This window comes from Chroicocephalus ridibundus, chromosome 23 (genome assembly GCF_963924245.1).
Source record: "Chroicocephalus ridibundus chromosome 23, bChrRid1.1, whole genome shotgun sequence".
Classification (NCBI taxonomy): domain Eukaryota; kingdom Metazoa; phylum Chordata; class Aves; order Charadriiformes; family Laridae; genus Chroicocephalus; species Chroicocephalus ridibundus.
This window is the reverse complement of record NC_086306.1, coordinates 1,380,852-1,394,554: the sequence shown is the minus strand read 5'-3', so window position 1 is coordinate 1,394,554 and position 13,703 is coordinate 1,380,852. Positions and strand designations below refer to the sequence as shown.

Sequence of the window (13,703 nt, the reverse complement as noted above, 5' to 3'; positions counted from 1 at the left end):
ATTGTGTGTGTTGATTTAAGAGCAGCAATCCAAGACCAAAGCTCTGCCCTCAGCTCCCTCGCTGATACGTTATCCAGGCTCTTTCTATCGTTTCTTCCTGCTCCCAGCCCTTTGCCTGTCCCGTCTATTTAGACTGCAAGCCCTGCCTGTCATTTCATACAGCATCCAGAAAAAAGGGGCATGACATCTGCTTACACTTTCTTATACATATTCAGTTAGAAACAGAGGAAAGCAAAAATCCAACTGATATTGATGATTTTGGTGAGACAGCGCTGCCGCCTCCTTTAGTTGCATGCAATAATTCAGAAACGGATGGATGGAGGAACGGGTGGGTGGGTGGGTGGATGGATACTTCCATACTGAAGCTGTACTTTTCCAAGCATTTCTAAAATTGGTTTGCGCTTTAAAGATTTAAGTCAAGCATCTGCTAAGCGTGTTGATATAAAATAGATCAGAAATGAAAGGAAAATCAATGCACACTATTATTTAATGTGGAAAATTAATTATTTGAGAAACAGAAGCACTTGCAGTACTAATGTGGATGGATGGAAGGAAGGAGGAAGGAAGGAAGGAGTAAAGAAACAAAGAAAATGGAAACATGCAGCGGAATATGTTTTCAGGGATTTGTCGCTGACATTACCAGCACTTACAGCCTGGTAGCGCTGGCTCTCGTCATACACTCACCATTTTATTTGTGAGTGTCGTATCTATAGGGACAGGTGCACTTAAAGCCACGCACTTCTGAGTTTGCAGAAACAACCTTAATTTGCTACTTAGGGAAAGCTCTTTATAAAATAACTGCCCCCCATTTTATTTTTTTTTGGTGCTATTTTGCCTGATCTCTGCCACCTAACTGCATGAACACCCAGCAAATGTCTGCATAATTATATTCAAAGGTCAGGTAAAAGTAAGGTAAGGTTTTGCCCGTAAAGCTGGCATGCAATCCTAGCAGACACACACTAAGAAACGAAATGCCATTCTCAATAGTTCCAACCCCAGGTTATGAACTGCATAGATGCAGCTGAAGGACTCAAGAGATGCTCAGTTTTCTCCCAGAATAGCACAATAGGATACATCTCATGCTTTACAGTTTTTCAACCACAAACTCTGGCTGAAATCCTCTTCAATCAGCAGTACAGTAAATTAGTACAGTTACTAATATCAAAAGACTGGCTGGCCCCTAATTCTAAAAAGCTATCGTTGAAATTTTCACTGATCTTGTAAAAATACACACGTGCAGGTTTACTTACTGATAAAATTACACGCCTACTCGCGTTTGCATTGTACTGTAACACACTGTGTGCTATCTGCTCTATTACAACAAATCTCTGGCAATAAGAGAGTGTGAAGGCAGCCACTACGTGGTCACTTGAAAATTTATGGCGATTATGGGTGATTACAGTGGGCTTCTTAATATTTTTGAGGCACAGGATGCCCTGCGTGCTCTTCAGAAATGTCGGTACTGTTCAGTAAAGGCCAGCGGTGCAAAAAGCACGCTGGGCAGATCACTGCCACGGGAACAGTCGCAGAAAAGAGATGATAAAAGCAAATGTCGGATTATCTCCCTAATGCTGGATTATCACTCCTAACAAGGTGAATGGTTTGTCCTGGCAAATGGCTTCATAAGAATTGTGGATAGTTTTGAAAGGATCCGTGCAGTCACACTTCAACCGTTGGCTGCTGCAGTTCATGTCAGCAGAGCAAAATATCACACCTCTTACGAATTCTTTTAGCATGCCATTAACCACAGTCTGAGATTGCAGCGTAGCTCTGTGCGCGGTGTCGGGCACTCGCAGGGTGAGATCTGTAGCAGGCATAAAGCAATATAGCCCATGGCGCAGCCCCCTATCTGGGAACACGCAGCACGCGTGGAGGCTGCATAACTCTACAATAAACTACACAGCTGACCACTTAAAGCAATGATACCCCTGCAAGAGTAGTTACACATTGGACAAGACCATACGTGCTCCAGAATGCTATTTAAATCACCGCAGCGAGTGAGCAGTTCTGTAAGCAAGGGAGAGAAGTGTGGTATACAGTATTTATGACTATCTAGGGGAGAAGAAATATCAGCTACCCCAGCCTCTGTGCAGCGCAACTCAACAGAGAGATTCTATGTAAAATAGGATCGGTACAAGGTTTTATCCCAGTGGGATTACACACAAGCACAAAAATAAAACATTCTGTATTCTACATTATATTACAAAGGCAGGCAGTCAATAAATAGGTCAATAAATTATGGGAAGCACAGAAGAGTATGTGTGAAAACAGGTGAAACTCGTTTTAGTTGGTGCATGATAAAGTCTTTTGTGTTCTTTCCCATGAAGTGTTAGAGTGATTCTTTCAAAAACTCTTATCACTTCCAGGGAAGATAACTTTCCCTTAAAAGTGTAAAACAGATGCAGGGACAGTACAGTGGGCTCTGGTACAGGCTAAAAGAGTCAACGTCACTTACACTTTCCCAAGAATCTAACAAATTTGCAGCTTAGTATAAATAAAGTGACGGGTCTATTGTTTCTCAGCTCCGACACCTTCTTATCATCACGATTTGTTGCAGAAGAGTGGCGGAAACATGGCATGTGACTCCATCATATATAGTTTTAAGTGGGGGGGAGGGCAATATCTTTATGAATCGACAGCTTCAGCACATACATAAAGGAAAGATCCTCTCTATCTAGCTGACACGAAGGGGTTTCCTTTTCTGTCTAGCTCTACGCAGACTAAAGGCAATACTACACTTGGCCATTTGAGCTGGATTACATAGCTGTATTGTATGTAACTTACTGGTCTGGGTAGGGGGACTAGTTTCTTAGCAGGTATAAAGTGGTACAATTTCAAGGATTCAGGAAATTTCCTGCGCTTATTTTTGCCACCTTAAGCTCTGGCCCTTGAGAGACAACATACGGCCACTGCAACAAGCCAGCGCTGCTTTACACGGGGTGCTTTTGCAATGCACAGGGGGAATTTCTTGCCATCGCACGTCAGAGCGCTGCACAAGCCTGGCATTGCTCCTGGGCCCATCGCTTTACTAAGAAAGATGGGAAAGAGAATGGTTCCCTTCCGCTCCAGGCGCCAAACCATCCCTGGCAGTTACCTTTAACTGAAACAGGGAACGATGAAAGAAAGGACTAAGATAAAAAGAAAAAAGTCTAACACCTTGTTGTGTCTTAGTGATTTAGGAGCCTGAGAATTATCAGGACTTAAGATCTACAGAGATAAGTTTAAAAAAATTAATCTGAGCATGTAAAGGACCTTTATAAAGATTTTACACAGAACTAAGCAATCTAGGTGTGCATTGCCCATAGTTCATTTATCTTTAGTAGGTCTGGAAATCCCTATAGATGCCAATCAACATTTATAACGTACAAAAATATGCCTTTATTTCTGTGAATTTGAATGTGACCCCTTGGCATGAAGAGCCCTCCCAAATAATCCAGTGATCTGCTCTATGCCCTGATAGGAAGAGAGACTCGGGTCATAATTTGGACAGCGAAGAACGGCAAGAAGCAAGCAATGGAACAAAATATACATTCCCTACAGTCGTATGACTTGCCCATTCCCCATAACAGGAAACATACAATTATCTGTACATGCCTCATTAAATAACCTTATTAAATAGGAAATCTGAAATGTACAAATTTACAGATTGAATCATTAAATACTTCCCCTGTGCACTCCCCTGTGCATGCATTCCCTGCTACTATCTGCAGCCACACTCTGATACCACCATGCCTTCGTATTTGAACTTGTAGGTGACCACCCCTGCATCTAAGTAGAGAATAGAGATGGGATCGAGTTTGGTGGGCACACAGCAAGCCTTGGAGGCTTTCTGGGGATTCTTCAGGTGAACCAAAGTCTGGACAATGGCATGTTTCGTTGGTGTGACATGCTCTGTTAAAGGGTAGGCGCACACTCCGTGGCACTCGTAAGCTTCGTATCCCGCTGGGGCGATGATCCAGGAATCCCAGCCAATCTCCTTGAAATCTATGTAGAGAGGAGTCTTTTTGCAGTAGTTGCCTTTTGCGTTCCTCCGGATTCGGGCAGTAGAGTCATAAATTATGTTGGAACGCATCTGGAGCAGCGCCTCCTCACCAGGCTGGCCATGGAAATTGCCAACCTCCAGGTTCTCCAAGTCCAGAAGCTGCTCATGGTCTATCATTTCGTTCAGCTCTTGCTTCTCCTCTTTTTTGTCATTGCTTTGGTCATCAGAGAACACAATCAACAGGGGCACGTGCTTAGCCTCAGAGTTGATGTCGATATCGAGTTTCCCCTCTCCGTTCTGCTCCTCTGCTTCCCTGCTCTCTATATGAACTTCCAGCCGGTGTGTGGTCAGCCCAGCCCTTCGCCAACGCCTGATGGCTTCAGTGACCTCAAAGCTCTCCCACTCACTGCTCGTGCCATAGATGTGCCTGGATGCCAGTGCCACTGTCTTTCTCTCTTCTCCTACTCCCATACGGTCATTTTCCAGCACTTCAAAAATGGTGACCTTCCGGTCAAGCCCATCGTAGAGCATTTGGTCCTGCTCCACCAAGGTGTACAGCCTCAGCTCTGCCATGGTGATTTCTTCATGGTGAGGGATGGATACATTGAATAGAAGAGGGTATTTCCGAATTCCTGTAACACCAATAGGGTGGGAAGCCAAGTCTGGAAATGACAAAGATCAAATATTTTAGAAGGGTCAATACACCCAGCAACACATGCACCAAAATTCATCTGACATGTTTTGCATTGCTTGGTTTCAGTTGAACAGTTCTGGTAGAGTGTTTTTTTCATCATTTCCCAAAATTGTACTTTTAAAAAATGCTGACTTTATTTTAGATGTCTAAGGAGAGCGAGATCCCACACACGATAAAGACCATAAACCTGGTTTCATAGATTCTGCTTCTATCCCCATGCCTTCCAGGGACTTCCTTGTCACCTGGAAGGATGACATATTAAAAATGTGTTGCCTAATACTGAAACGAAATCAGCTCTAGGTTGCTGCACAGCAACTATTTAAGCAATGACGGAAGACATTCATCAGTGCAGGAGAGGAAGGGAAAGAAGGATATGGCACCAGAGTGAACATGGGACAGACGACTTAGAAGCTGCATATGCAAGACCACCAGGCTGTATCTGCGTCTGCTGAGCATTTCTGTGCTAGCAAGGATCCGCTTCTGCCGAAACATCCCTCAGAAACTGAAAGGGCCACGCGCTAAGGGAGGAAAAGTGGCTTCAGAAGATGTAAAGGTTCCTGGTTAGGAAGAGCAGGCAGTGAACATCTAGCGTGAACCATCAGTCAACAGAAATCCTGCCACAGACTCAACGGGCTTCCAGTGAGCAGTCAAACAGCTGTACTGAGCCAGGCACTTTTGGCAGCTTTAGTTAATAAGACATATAAGTACATAATATCTGCTTGTCCGTCAGGCTGGCTGTCCTATCTGCGATGTTTGTTTATACACAGGCAATACGCATTTCTTCACACAATGCAGGAATCTTAGCTAATGATTGTGTATTTGTTGCTGAATTACTGTGCCGTCTACTTGGGACTCAGAAGACAGATTAGGCCATAGGGACTATGGGTAACATTTCTGCAAAGGCAAACTACTTGCGACCTATTACTATCTTCATCTCTGACTTCTCCAATTTTGATGTGTTTGTAGAAAAATGACGCTGATAAACTTGCAAGTATTGGCCATGCTCCATCAGCGCAAGTTAACTTAAGCACATGACTTGTCCTACTTAATTTCAGTTTTGAGGCACCTGCCCTTTTCTTTTGTTTTTCCATTTTGCACTTTCATCTGTTCACAAATAATAAAAAAAGAAGGGTGATTCTGCTTGCATTTCCCTACCTGTCAATTGATAAAGGTGGGAGCTTTTTGCTCTGCACAATGCCAGGGTAGGAGCAGGCTGTGAGCTGAAAGACAGTGCTACTCAAGCTTAGCTATAATCGCCATGCTGGAAGTCATCTCTGGGATTTCCTAGGCCTTGATATGCTAAAGCAAGTCTGCAGTGATTACATGTAATGACGGGACGGAGAAACGCCACCTGACCATAAGGGAGATGAGCACAAGTAATTCACCAGGAGGCAGGGGAAGGCCACACCGTAGGTAAGAAGCCGGGTGAGCACTAGCAGGCCATGAGAAGTATTCGTTTCCAAGTCAGGATGTGACCTCATGCTTTAGCTAGAAAGCCCACAGGTTACCAGTACATCCCTAGCTGCGTCAGGAGGGGAGATCTAGAGTCCATACGAAGAGAAGAATTTCTTTTACGACCTTTATTCAAGTTTTAAGAACTGATTACAGCCCCATTTATAATGGAGATGTTACAGCCCATGGGTTAAAACCGAGAGTTAATTCCAGCCATGCAGCACATTATATTTCTATAATGCTCTTATAACAAATTTAATAAAGGATTTAATGGATAATAATGAAACTACCATTACTGCCAAGTTTCAGTAGGCAGGTGAACAAAAGTTACGTGGTATAATTCTTGGAAGAGGGAGGATGTTGTTCTTGCGTATGATCTTGATAATGTCCTGATTTAGGGCTGGAGATCGATACTGCCAAAATTTTGCCATAGGGTTCGTGGTGTCACTTCTCAGTGAGTGAGGACCATCATATGGGACATGGTTTAGTGGTGGTTTTGGCAGTGTTAGGTTAATGGTTAGACTCGATGATCTTAGAGGTCCCTTCCAACCTAGAAAATTCTACGAATTCTACCATCTGTTTCCGCTGTCCTGCTCATTGCAAGTAACTAATTTCTCTATCAAAAGAGCTCTTTAGCATGAAATGGATGGTTTTTAGTTATACAGACTTCCAAGACACATAACAAACATTAACTGCATGGTCTCTCTAACTGCACGTGTTTATGAAGCTGTCTTAACATCAGCAGTCTCACTTTGCGTCTTGCTGGTTTGGACTGGAAGAGGTGAGAGAAATACTGAAGTGACAGAACGTTAAGCCAAGTTTACCCCAACTGGTGCAGAACTTCGGCAGTGATGAAAGAGGCGTCGAATGCCCTGGCTACAGAGAGCCACAGAACTGCCAAGCGCTACATGTATTCTGACAAAAGACCAGTCTGTACCATTTGCAATGCTGCAAACCTGAAAGAATTTCGGTTTTGCCAGTGGAATGGCTTCAGATTTACGTCACTAAGCCACACTGTATTTTATTCGTTAGCACATTGTACTTGGCAACTTTCATCCCATTTATTTTTTCAGAATGGTGCAAGATGAGGAAAGAACAACACGCATTCCTGCGTATGTCTTCACTTATGCTGATGAGCACTGACAGGCATGGCTGTTCAGATGAGTGACTGTTCACCAGGGGGTGCAACTAGTTTGCCATCAATCCTTCAATAAATTTCTCCACACTAGAGAAAAGAATACACACAGAAGATTTAAACCCCAATGTGGCGTCTCTTCACACTCTGGTAAAGAGTGCCCAGGCCTGGCAGGAGGACAGAGCAAAACAGAGCTTTCGGATTCTCTCCTTGCATCTCACTGTGTGGCAAAACTGAAATGACTCGCACGTAGCCCCTTATAGTTCATCCCTTTGAAATTGCGAATGTTAGAAAAAAGCAATAATAACTTCTATACTTCATTAATTAGACTAACAAAGGATGAGGGAAGCCCCACGGCAGTTTGAATAGTTGCATGTACCCCTGAGTAGTTAAAACGAATCAAAGCACTTGTATTTGCCAAGTGAAGGAATCGGTATTTGGAAATGATTAGTTGAAAAACATTTTTAACATAAAACCTGTATTGGCACAAATAGGTATTGAGAAACTATTGAATGTTAGCACTGAAACGTCTTCTCCTTGTTGATCTGAGAGGAAATGCTGAAGCGGAAACATATAGGGAAACTATCTACGGTCACAATTAGCTTCTTCAGGGTTTTTTTTTTTTCTAAAATAGGAAATATTCTAGTCCTCCAAAGTAGAACCAAAAGGTTATCCAAAATTCTGCTTTGCTATGTATTTTCTGGACTTATGCTCAGATGCCAAAGGAAGAAAGTGTTACTAATCCCATGAGGATCAATAGCGAGAGGATATCAACAGAAAGCCGTATTTGGTTAAGCTCATAATAGGAAAATATTGTACCTTTGAACAGTGTGCAAAAAAAATTCTTGCATTAATTTCAAATATTACTTGAGGTATCCATTTGAAAAATCGATCAGGTAAACACAAACGATGTGTGTCATTATGGGATAATGCAAATGATGCACCCAAGTTATACTCGGTGCTGTCCAAACATTAAAGAGACATTTTCTTCCCCCCAAAACCTTACAGTCTCAAAAGCAAAGGACAAGGGATCTCCCCACAAGAAGTGGGATGTGGGTAACCCTGGTACAAGCAGCGTTAGCCGCCTATTTCCAGCGCCATCCTCACTGAAAGGCCCTTTTTCCCCCTAGTGCGGTTCATGCTCCATGCCAGGTAAATACGTTTCACGCTGACTATAAAGACACCCATCTCTATTTACTTCTCCTACAGATGCGCATATCTTACCTTCATTTTTGAAGCTCCTAATAATATTTGCAGATGGCATAGACGTCCTATCAGTGGCAAACCTGTTGTACAGCTCTAGCATGTACTCTGGTGGATCCACCTTGGCCGCTTCATGCAGGGGAATGTCAGAGAGGTTCAACGTCTTCAAAAACTCATTTTTCATATTCTGAAGCAGCGTGTTGAAATCAACACCATCCTGCTCGGAGAGAATCTCATCGAAAAGAGGCACATCTTCCTCCAAGGAAGAGTGCTCCAAGCTCAGGATGGGACTGCAAGTGGCAAGGTGAACTAAGAGACAGAGGACAGCCCACAGCTGGACGACTACAGAATCCATGACTTCGCTCTAGCCTCCAACCGCACTCAACAAGCTCTAGCTCTCGTGTGGGCTAAGTGGCGGTTTTATCCCCTGGGTTGTACGCGGCTTGTGTCACAGAGAGATGACAAGTTTGGAAGCTCTTGTCTTGAAACTTGTGATCCGTCCTGTCTGTCTCCCCCTTCCCCCTCCCCAAAACCAGGTCTCGGTAATTGGATATGGCTTGCTCTCTTCTATGGTCGCCTTGCCTCTCTTATCTCATGTAGTGTAAGCTGTTCACCAGATTTGTTGCTATCTCGCCCCTTTCCCTTAATGAGCGTTTTGTAAACATTCTGCGCTAGGACACTTGGAGATAGGACAAGTTTCTCCTCAGAGAGGAACTGCCCTTTCTTTCTGCCTCCTGGTAGCCGACTTCCTTTGCCGTGTGTGAACAACTTTCATCCACACAGATTTCAAGCTAACATGTAAATGCTACAGAGCCTCTATCCAAACCCATCAATTTCACACCAAGGGCAAAGAATAGCCCCTTTAAGGTAACAACTCTGCCTTTTTCAAAACTGTTTTAGAGCTAAGTCTTTACATTACTCTTACAAAGGAACTTCTTTGGGAAAAGGTCCATTCTTCTGTGCTCATCGAGCCCAAAGCACAGGAGAGGAGCTCTAGGTACTACCACACTACTGGAGCCACAAGGCCCTGAATGCAGAGGAGCGAATGATGAGCGAGGAGAATTTCTCCCATCGCAACTATAAAGCTGCACTTTGTAAGGGCTCTGCTGGAAAGAGCGCTTTGAAGAGAGATCAAATGTGAGCCCGAGAGCGGGGCTTGTAAAGCTGGGCCTCAATTTTTATTTATGCCGGCATCATACACCACACAGTTTGTGATAAAGGACTTTTTTTTTTTTTTTGTCCTCCCAGTGCTTATTTTCACTATAAACCACTCTTTCCTGATCTAACATTAACACTAGCTGAATGCTAGCACTCCGAGCTGCATACCATCCAAACGCTCAGAAACAGAGAGCGCACTGGAATATTTGCAAACGGTTCAGAAAATCTTTCCATCCCTCTTTATGTTATATATGCGATTTGTCAGGTTACAGTTATTCTTGCTCCAGTCACAGCCCTGCCAACAGGCTGTCTAAAAATTACTGAAAACCCACAAAGGCCAACAGACTACTCTGACTTCACCTTTGCGTCACTTCAAATAGCTCAGAGGCACAGCGTGGGGAATATGGAAATGAGATTGGCAAAAAGATGTGCTAAAATTAGTTAGTGGTCCTTTTTTGCTTTAGGGTTCAAATTTCAACAAAATGTGAGCACTGCGCATGCAAAAATTGGTCCAGTTCTCATTGTCCACTCAAATCTCCTTGTTTGTCACAGACTTTTTCAAAGTGCCCTTGTTTTGGCCACAGGGCCAGAGCTCGGCTCCTCTGCCCGAGTGGCTCAGAGCTCGATAAAGGGGCATTTCTTCTCACGACTGATGCATTTTCTCCTTGCAAGCACAAAGAACTTTACCCAAAGACTAAGAACTTTACCCAAAGACTAAACCACCCCTGACCTGCTGAGTTTTCTGGACCCTGCTTTTTTATTAGGGGTAAGCACATCCACTGGTTTGTTAGCTCATCTCCCCAACTTCCTTCCTTCTTCAATAGCCCAAATCTCTCTCTGTCACAAACGGCCACAACTCCAGCTGCCTTAATTAGAAGGATACTCAAGCCATGCCTGTTTTAAATTCATCCTCAACTTTTTTTCATAAATACCAGTATCTTTGTGAAAATGATGCGCAGTATTGATGCCATGGAGCCAGACTTCAGCATGGCCTTTTAACCTCGTTTTATTCAACTTTTCTTCTTCTAAACGTGGGAAACGTGACAATGAAAGCTAAATGCATTATCAAGGTCCCTGCTATTGCTACACTACATTAGAAGTAGATATTTGAGCTTAGGAAGATTCATTTAGATCTCATTGTGGACATTTGTGCAAGTTTATCTGTAAATCATCCACAGCCTTGTCAATGGCTCATCTCTGAATATTGCGGCTTTCCAGAGCTAAACACAGAAACTTAGGGAAATTTTGGAGCTGAGTTCCGGTCACTTCTGCTAATTAACTGTCAAAGAAAAGCACAATCTTCTTTTTGTTGGTGATTCATCACCTGACTATGCTGAACTAAGCCATAGGAAGTGAGATTAATATTAAAAACCATGAGAACAGACTTAGCCTTAACTCTTTCATGCAGCACACCGGCTACTGTAAAGGAAAACCCTCAGGATGGCTTGGGGCGGCCAGCTGTGCAGGTAGTAGATTTGTCATGAGAGTGAGAGCACCTGCAAAAGTGGTTTCCTTTTTTTTTTTGTGTGTGTGCTTAAATATTAATTTCAGAAATGCTCTGATTTGTTAAAATGCAGATATTTTTAGATGAAAGAGAAAAACACATTGAAGAGCTACCTCTTGCTGGAAGGCAGCAGGTGCTGAACCTTCTCAGCACTTCACAGCACGTGGCCCTGTCCTCAGCCCTTGCGCATACCCGGTTTTCCTTCTCAGACAACATGAATAATGGCTTGACTGCACAGGCAACAGCACACAGATATGCCTCGCAGAGCTTGTAAGCACCAGGATCGACGGTATTACGCGGCTCCTTTCTGAGGGTCTGGGGTTTTCTCTGAGATTTAGAGCTGAAGGTTTTGAATTTAACAGGATTTCTTTAGCATTTGTATGGCTCCGAGGTTTTTACTTGAATCTCCTCTCTCGATATGAACGCACTGGCTATTTTGAGAACCGCACCGGGCTTTAATCAGACATTGAGTGAAATTCTTCTGTTACCCTGATAATCCGGACAAACAATTCTAGAGTCAGAGAACTTTTTCTAGGTTCCCTCCGCTTTTCTATGAATTCAAGCTTAGTCTGCTGTGCAGCTCTGGTTCCCTGGGTGACAAAACCAAACAGCGTTACTTTAAGCGCTCCAGCAGTGACACGAGCAGCGCTGGCGCTGCCTTGAGCAGAGGCTGGGCTAGTGACCTCTCTAAGCCCTGCTAAGTCCAGACATATTTCCTATGGCTACGAATCTCTAACTTCACACCCTGCAGATATAAATACATAAAGTAAAAAGTAGTGTGCACGCAGTGATCTGACATAAATTTCCTAACCCCCAAATATGTCATCTTGATTCAGTGGCTCATTAGGAACACAATCACTGCTCAGATATTCCAACTGTCCTTGCATTTCCGCTCTCGTTTTGATAACTCCTTGAACAATAGCGCATTGAAGGGCAACACAGCCTGCTGTGTTACATGAAAAAATATATGTGCTGAGTTTCCTAGCTTATTCAATTTAGACTCTGATGGGAATCTGCCAGATGAGGAATACCCATAGAGTATATCTGATATAAAAGCAGCTTCCTGTTTCCGTAGGATGCGGGCTGAGGAATTTATATGCATTTTTCATTTTTTTTCTGAATTAAAATGTTTAACAGAAGGTCGTTATTTCATGTTACTGAAATGAAGAGGTTTGGCCTCTTTTTTCACATGCAAGGCAATTTACATGCACAATAAGGAGCCAAGAAAGAAAACTGCCCTCAAAAAAAAATCTATGCTAAATAGATCAACTGAGGTAGTTGGAGAAGAAACATTAATAAGCATCACTGTTTAATTATTATTAAATCTGTAGCATAAACAATGACCCCATTCCACTAATGGTGCATCAGGCAGGCAGAGTTACAGAAAGGTCTCTCGGCCCTCATTCCAGGAAGTTTGTATTCATTTCCCCAGTGAATTTGCAGTTACACATGAGAAAACGTCGCTAATGAAAACCTAAACCTCTGCACTGAACCTGGCAGTGTCAGGGAACAACATTCAGCGTGTACACAGCGCTGTTTAATTAATGTTTCACCATTCCTGTCAGAGCTGGCTTCTGACGAAGGTGGCGCTATGCGTTGGCCACTCTCCATTCTTACGCTGTGGTAAGAACTGGAGGGGAAAATCAGCCCAGAGAGCAAAGAGAGGCCTTTCCTACTCACAGTTCATGCAGCTCGGGCATGAACGTGAGTGGTGTTGAGCCAGCGGTAGCCAAGGCTGTGCAGCAGCTCCTGAGAACAGCTCACTTGTCGAAAGGGTCAGTCCTGAAGATTGTGGGGCTCCAAAATAGACTCTAATCTCAGGCAGCCCACAGCTTCCTCCAAGCCGATGCCTCCACGGCTTCTTCTGTCAAGAGGCAGCAGAAGAGTAAGGGTTTCAGTAGGAATGTGTGAAGCAAACTCTGTGCTGAAAGGCTAGAAAGTGAAGTGAGGCTTTACGAAGTGTCAAGGTTGACGGTATACAAGATCGAAAGGTGTGATGCTCCTCTGGGGAAGAGGAAGTGGGGAAAAAGAATGTGAAGTGTTTTTTAAGCATCCTCACCCTCCCTTAGTCTGATTTTTGAAACGGAGGAACATCTGCTCTCACGAACACACTAAGAGCAGATTGGGATGTGGAACCTTTCCCAGGAGAAAGTGATTAATGTTTGCTTACGTGTCCTGGGCTTTCTGAACATCAATAGTTCCTCCGTGAATAAAAAGAAAGTTTGCCAGTTAGTTACAATGTCACATGCAATTCCTCCACGTGCAAACTCAGGTGGATTTTGGTTCAGTAGTCTATACCTTAACAAATGTAATTAAGATTTTAAAATTAGATTGTTATTCCATATTAGGGTTTTTTTAAAAAACAAGAAAAAAAAGTTTCCCTCTTTCTGATTTTCTTTCCTTTTTCTCTGATGGTTTTCAATTGATTCTATTGAAAGAGTCTCTCAGAAACCACCACCAAGCAAAACCAAAGAGGTTCAGGTTTCAGTAGAGGAAAACAGAATTGTCCTTGGTTTAAATAGAGAAGCATTACTGAAAAGCAAATGTTCCTTAAGAGTTCCTCTTTTTTTTTTTT

The 13,703-nt window shown here is 43.2% G+C and overlaps 1 protein-coding gene across 1 annotated transcript; it reads right to left on the bottom strand.

Annotated features, from left to right (window-relative positions):
• Nucleotides 1-2,615: 2,615 nt before the first annotated feature.
• On the bottom strand, nt 2,616-8,881 carry BMP10 (bone morphogenetic protein 10). The gene is made up of 2 exons (XM_063358688.1): nt 8,488-8,881; nt 2,616-4,644 (listed from the first exon to the last, which is right to left on the bottom strand). The coding sequence occupies exons 1-2, from the start codon at nt 8,819-8,821 to the stop codon at nt 3,701-3,703; spliced, it is 1,278 nt and encodes a 425-aa protein (XP_063214758.1). The 5' UTR covers nt 8,822-8,881; the 3' UTR covers nt 2,616-3,700.
• Nucleotides 8,882-13,703: the final 4,822 nt, after the last annotated feature.